The following is a 6470-nucleotide window of genomic DNA, read 5'->3' as shown; positions in this document are numbered from 1 at the left end:
TCAGACATACAGGAGAGGCCACCTGAAGATGGAGGCAGAGACTGAGTGATGCGGCCACAAGCCCAGGGATGCCTGGAGCCACCAGGAGCTGGAAGAGGCAGGAAGGATCCTCCCCTGGAGCCTCTGGAGGGAGCACGGCCCTGCCACACCTGGATCTCAGACTTCTGGTTTCCACAATTGGGAGAGAATAAAATTCTGCTATTTAAGCCACCATGTTTATGATACTTTATGGCAGCCCCAGGAAACAAATTCAAGGAGATGGCAAGATCTAGAACTAAACAGTGATGAGGGGTTCCCAGCAGGGATGTGCCCCTTCCCCAAGCACCTGCTGACACACGTGGCATTCGACCACTACAAGAGTATGAATTATTCCACCAGGGAAGGCTTATTTACCCTAAGAAGGGTATCATTGATTTTCCTCATCCTGTATTCACATAATTATCACAATAATGCATTTGTTAAATTATCTACAGAATATTTTAAAATATTACTGCTACTCACCGTCAAGAGCATCATGTAAGTCAAAATCTTGGCCTAAGAGAAAAAAGAGTCAAATGAGAAATAAGCAAATGAAAGTCAATTTGAAAATTAGGAAGATAAAAATGGTGTGATTTTTTTTTTTTTCTGATTTTGTGATATTCGTGATGGTAAAACAGCAGCTTCTGGTTATCTCAGCTGGTTAGAGCGCAGACTTCTAACGCCAAGGTCATGGGTTCACATCCCCTTACCGGCCAGCCACCAAGAGAACAAGCAAAAAAATGTATAACGCGTTGTGATTTCTCTCATTCTAAATATTCACTTTCGCACCTGAAAGTAAGACTATGTTAGCGTATGTTTAAAATCACTGATAACCTTGGAGTTTGCAGAATTGAAGATAGTGGGAAAACATGATAAGTTTGCAGGTACATAATTCCTAAAAAAGTAGGTCCTTTGAAACACTTGATTAAAAATTTCTAATACATATAGTAAAAAACATGGCGAGCAGAGTCTTCCCTTTTAGGAGCAACTTTTCTGTAGTCAAAAACCAAAATATACTTCTTATAGAAACACCAGACCACCCAGCAAACTCAAGCAATTTTTATTTATTTTGTTTATTTATTTATTCCCTGTCAGCATGTTCACTGTTACAAATCATACTGATTTTTCATGTCCCTTGTCCAATCTCTCTCCCTCCCTTTCCACCTCCCCGTCTCCCCTCTAGATTTGTTCTCTCCATCTGATAGATTAACTATTCCTCTGTTAGTGTGTTCCCTACATGATCTGTCCACACAATTTCTTTTTTAAAAAATCTCGTGCAATCCCACAGAATGAGGAAACTGCCGTTGTTCTGTTGACCTTTTCTATCTTGTCTTACTTCTATTTATTAAAATATTTCCAATACAAATTCCCTGTGGCCATCTCTAGTGAACGGAAGAAAAGCAAAATCCAGAACATTCTGGAAAAGTCTGCTGGAGAGCACGGTGGGTCAGGAAGGTTCCAGCCTGGAGTCTCTGCTCCTCAGACCAGAGGGCGCATGGCACCCCTCAGGTCCCAGCCTGGATTCTCTGCTCCTCAGACCAGAGGGCGCACGGCACCCCTCAGGTCCCAGCCTGGATTCTCTGCTCCTCAGACCAGAGGGCGCATGGCACCCCTCAGGTCCCAGCCTGGATTCTCTGCTCCTCAGACCAGAGGGCGCACGGCACCCCTCTGGTCCCAGAGGGGCTGCACGGTTAAGGTCCACAGACATCCCACAGGCTCAAGCAAATCTGTTCAACTCTACGGGGTGTCTGACAAACTGGCTGTAGTCTACACTTGTGTATTTGGCTGTGTGTATAGGTGTGTGCTTCAGGGTATGTGTGTAGTTAGTGAATATGTGTATGTGCATGTGTGTGTGTGTTTCAGTGTGTGTGTGAGTGTGTTCTGGCATTTCTATTTGGGCATGGATAGCTCTGTATAGGTTTGCTTTGTGTGTGTACCAGTGTCTAGCTGTGTGTGAGTGTACTTTGTGTATGTGCATATGTGTAAGTGTGGGGTGTGATTTATGTGTGCATATGTGTAGGCATGCACATTGTGGCTTTGTGTGTGTGTTTGGTTTGTGTGTGTGTGCCTATGTGTCGGTGCGTATGTGTGGGTTTGTGTGTATGCCTAAGTGTGTTGTGTGTGCATATGTGTAGGTTTATATGGGTATGGTTTTGTGTGTGCATATGTGTAGGCATGTGTATGTGTGGATTTGTGTGAATATGGGCACGTACATATATATATGGGTTTCTATGTGAGTGTATGCATAGGTGTATGGTATGTATGTGTAGGCATGTGTACGTGTGGGTTTGTGTGTGTGCGTGCATACATGTAGCTGTGTGGGTGTGGTTTATGTGTGTGCATATGTGTAGGTACATGCATGTATGGGTTTCTACGTGTGTATGTGTAGATATGTGGTGTGTGTATGTGAGTAGGCATGTGTACATGTGGATTTGTATATGTGTGTGGGTTTGCATATGTGAGGTGTTTACGAGTGTGGTTTGTGTGTACATATGTGTGTAGGTACATGCATGTATGGGTTTCTATGTGTGTATGTGTAGGTGTGTGGTGTGTGTATGTGTGTAGGCATGTGTACATGTAGACTTGTATATGTGTGTAGGTGTGGTGTGGGTGTGCATGTGTGAGGTGTGTATGAGTGTGGTTTCTGTGTGTACATATGTGTGTAGGTACATGCATGTATGGGTTTCTACGTGTGTATGTGTAGATATATGGTGTGTGTATGTGTGTAGGCATGTGTACATGTGGATTTGTATATGTGTGTAGGTGTGGTGTGGGTGTGCGTGTGTGAGGTGTGTATGAGTGTGGTTTCTGTGTGTACATATGTGTGTAGGTACATGCATGTATGGGTTTCTACGTGTGTATGTGTAGGTGTGTGGTGTGTGTATGTGTGTAGGCATGTGTACATGTTGACTTGTATATGTGTGTAGGTGTGGTGGGGTGCATATGTGGGGTGTGTATGAGTGTGGTTTCTGTGTATACATATGTGTAGGTACATGCATGTGTGGGTTTCTGTGTGTGTATGTGTAGATGTGTGGTGTGTGTATGTGTGTAGGCATGTGTACATGTAGACTTGTATATGTGTGTAGGTGTGGTGGTGTGCATGTGTGAGGTGTGTATGAGTGTGGTTTCTGTGTGTGCATATGTGTAGGTACATGCATGTATGGGTTTCTATGTGTGTATGTGTAGGTGTGTGGTGTGTGTATGTGTGTAGGCATGTGTACATGTGGATTTGTATATGTGTGTAGGTGTGGTGTGGGTGTGCATATGTGAGGTGTGTATGAGTGTGGTTTCTGTGTGTACATATGTGTAGGTACATGCATGTGTGGGTTTCTGTGTGTGTTGAGAGAGGCAGGCAGTAGAAGACACAGCCTTTTGGGGCCTATGCCAGCAACCGCAGTGGGTTATTTTCACCACCTCAGAGCTATGAACCAACTGTTTCTACACCCGCACAGATGCCAGACGAAACAAACACAGTCACACTCTTCCCGCGGCACGTGGCAGCATTTCATGAGGTAGGGAGTGTGGATATTCGTGGTCCTGAATAGCCAGTTCGGCTGTGCGTGCGTTGTTATTATCCATAGTCACCATGGTGTGCAATGGGTCTCCTGAACTTACTCTTCCTGTCTGACCGAAACTGGGTATCCTTTGACCAACATCCCCTCAAACCCACCTCCACCCCCAGCACTGGTACCCATCATTTTACTCTCTGCTTCTATGAGTCCAACTTTCCTGGGTTCCACGTATGAGGGAGACCATGCGGTATTCATTTTGCTGTGCCTGGCTGACTTCGCTTAGCATAACATCCTCCAGGCTCATCCCCGTTGTTGCAAATAACAGGATTTCCTTATTTTTTAAGTCTGAATAGTGGTCCACTGTGTACGTATACCCCATGGTCTTCATCCTTTCATCCGTCAAGAAACACTTGGGTTGATTCCATATCCTGACTATTGAGAATAATTCTGCAATAAACACGACAGTGCAGATACTTTTCAATTCACCGATTTAATATCCTTTGGATATACGAAGGTCCTTTGCAAAGTTTGTGGAAAGACTGTATTATCTTTTAATGCCACTTTTCCATAAACTTTTTGCAGTGCCCTCCTGTACACAGTAGAACCAGAAGTGACAGGGCTAGGAGCTTTCTCAAACGTTCACCTTCACTAGCCTCAGAAATGAGTTATAAATTCTCGGGGCATGTCTGATAAGTTTTGGCAAGTCCCCCAGTGCAAACCGATTCCAAGAGCAGATATTGTGGTTTTTAGGGTAAAACAGAAACTGAGAAATAATCAGAGAGGACCTTCAAAATGCCTACAGCATTTTGAAAAGCAGCAATGAAAAACGCCACAAACTTGAAAGCAAAATTTCCCCCACGTAAAGAGAAGATGGTTACCAAGACAGAATCACCAAGGAAACGAAACGAAACAAAACAAAAATGCTTTCGAGTGACTCACCAGTCTCAAGCTTCAGGAAACCCTCAGAAAAACAGTAGTCAAGGGAGTAAGAGAAACATTTTCCAGAAGGTTTCCAAGACAAGGGTCTTGTCTCCTTTTCTGACTCTGGGAGCCTGCATCCCTTTCCACTCGTGGTGAACCCCAACAGGACACTGGGTGTGAAAAGGCAGCTCCCAGCCCCCAGGGGACCCACCCCTGCCCCTCCTCTGACATGGTTGGACCACAGTAGCAAAGGCAGGACCTCTCCTCCCAGGCAACTGCCCTGGGCCCCCTTTCCCTTCTCTCTCCAGCTCCTCTCCACTTGCCTGATACAGAACGTGCAGTCCAGCGCAGGACTGATGTGTATTTCCACACATCAGGTGCAGAATCCCAGGGCACAGGTAAAACAGTGTATGTGCGTGATCTCCATCAGATGGGAAACACTGGTGGGCAGCACATGTTCTTCTCCAAGCACACCCCCCTGGCTTGCTGAGCTCTTGCATCCATCTACCTGGACCCCGGGAAGGGGGTGTCTTTGCCCACTCAGGTGCTTCCACCATCCCCAACGCCCCAACCCCCTTCAGCTGTGGGTCAGTAGTTTTCTAGGCAGCCCTGGGCTTCATCAGCTTTTCCTGTGCTCTTTGGATTCCAGCCACAAAATGTGGCTGGAGTGGATTTTTCCAGTGCAGTGACTGTGTGACTGTGTACATATGATTGTGTGTATGTGCATGCATGTGTGTGTGCATATGAGTGTGCATCAGTGTGATGCAGTCCATCTGTTTGTGTGCTTGCATGTGTGCATGCATGCACATGTGGGGGGGTGCGTGCATATGTGTGTGGATGTATTGTTCATGTAGGTGTACATGTGTGCATGTTTTGTGCATGCACATGTGTGCATTTAGGTGTACATGTGTGTGCTTGTGCTCATGTGTTTTCATATGTGTGTGTGCATGTGCCATGTGGACTTATGTGCACGTGTGTGAGTGTACATGTGCACACATGTCTGTGCATCTCTGTTGCAAAAGTGTGTGTATGCATGTGTGTGTACGTATGTGTGCACAAGCAGGCATGCATGCATGTGCCTGTGTGCACTGCATGTGTGTGCATGTGCATATGCATGTGCATGTGTGTGCATTTTGTTGTGTATTTGCATGGGTGTATATATGCATATGCAAGCTTATGTGCACATACACCTGTCTGTGCATGTCCACTGCATGTATGTGTGCACATGTGCATGTGTGTGCATGTTTCGTGCATTTGCATGAGTGTGCATATGCATATGCAAGCTTACATGCACATATTTGTGACTGTGCATGTGTGTATGCATGCATGCACATGTCTGTGCATGTCCACTGCACATCTGTGTATGTGTGTTGCATGTGTGCTTGCATGTGTGTGTGTGCATGCATATGTGTGCATCCATGTGTGTCTGCATCCATGTGTGTCTGCTTGATAATACCACGTCCAGGGCCTCCCATTCTCCTGCATATCACCACACCCACCCTCCTGTCCCACATGACTTCCCATCACAGTTGCAGCTGCTGACCTGGGACCCAGTCACTCTGAGAAACTATTACTGTCCAGCCCACATGACCTTGCAGGTGGAGGAGGCCACAGCTCACCTTCATGTCCTTTCAGCCAATCCCTGTGAGACAAACCGAGTCACAGGGGAGGGACACAGACAGTCCAGCCATCCACATGACCCTCCACCTGGCCCTGGGCTGCTGCTGTCACCCACAGTTCATCTGTCCCCTGCTGCAGGGCCACAGCAAATGTTACCATCTGGTCCCCACAACGAACCCCAGAGCCTAATGTTCTCCTGCCAAGGGGAGTTCAAGCCCAGCCTGAGAATGGAAGAGAAAGGGAGGGATGTGCCCCTCACAGCCCCTCCCGCTCACCCACCCTCCACCTGTCCTGGAGACCGCCCACCCTCTGCAGCAGGCACTTGTCTTCCGGCCTTGGCCTCTGGGCTGGCTTCACTCTAGGGTCTCTGTGGGGTGAGGACACCATCAAAGAGCTGTG

General features: G+C 46.7%; 1 protein-coding gene across 1 annotated transcript; it reads right to left on the bottom strand.

The window, feature by feature from the left end:
* On the bottom strand, positions 1–5407 carry LOC103586859 (putative uncharacterized protein FLJ46204). Its single transcript, XM_008568207.1, has 3 exons — positions 5273–5407; positions 2232–2332; positions 1–22 (listed from the first exon to the last, which is right to left on the bottom strand). The coding sequence occupies exons 1-3, from the start codon at positions 5405–5407 to the stop codon at positions 1–3; spliced, it is 258 nt and encodes an 85-aa protein (XP_008566429.1).
* Positions 5408–6470: the final 1063 nt, after the last annotated feature.

Source organism: Galeopterus variegatus, unplaced genomic scaffold, assembly GCF_000696425.1.
Source record: "Galeopterus variegatus unplaced genomic scaffold, G_variegatus-3.0.2 Scaffold21, whole genome shotgun sequence".
Taxonomy (NCBI): domain Eukaryota; kingdom Metazoa; phylum Chordata; class Mammalia; order Dermoptera; family Cynocephalidae; genus Galeopterus; species Galeopterus variegatus.
Note: the sequence above shows the minus strand (reverse complement) of the source record. Positions and strands in the feature narration are given on the sequence as shown.

What these genes read in the sequence shown, in the direction of transcription:
- LOC103586859 (XM_008568207.1), bottom strand. Translation starts at nt 5,407, where the DNA reads ATGGCACATGCACACACACATATGAAAACACATGAGCACAAGCACACA. An exon ending in ACATCCACACACATATGCAC is followed by an intron (nt 2,333 to 5,272) that starts GCACCCCCCCAC and finishes ACACCCACACAG; the next exon opens with CTACATGTATGCACGCACAC. An exon ending in ATAGAAACCCATATATATAT is followed by an intron (nt 23 to 2,231) that starts GTACGTGCCCAT and finishes CTCCATCTTCAG; the next exon opens with GTGGCCTCTCCTGTATGTCT.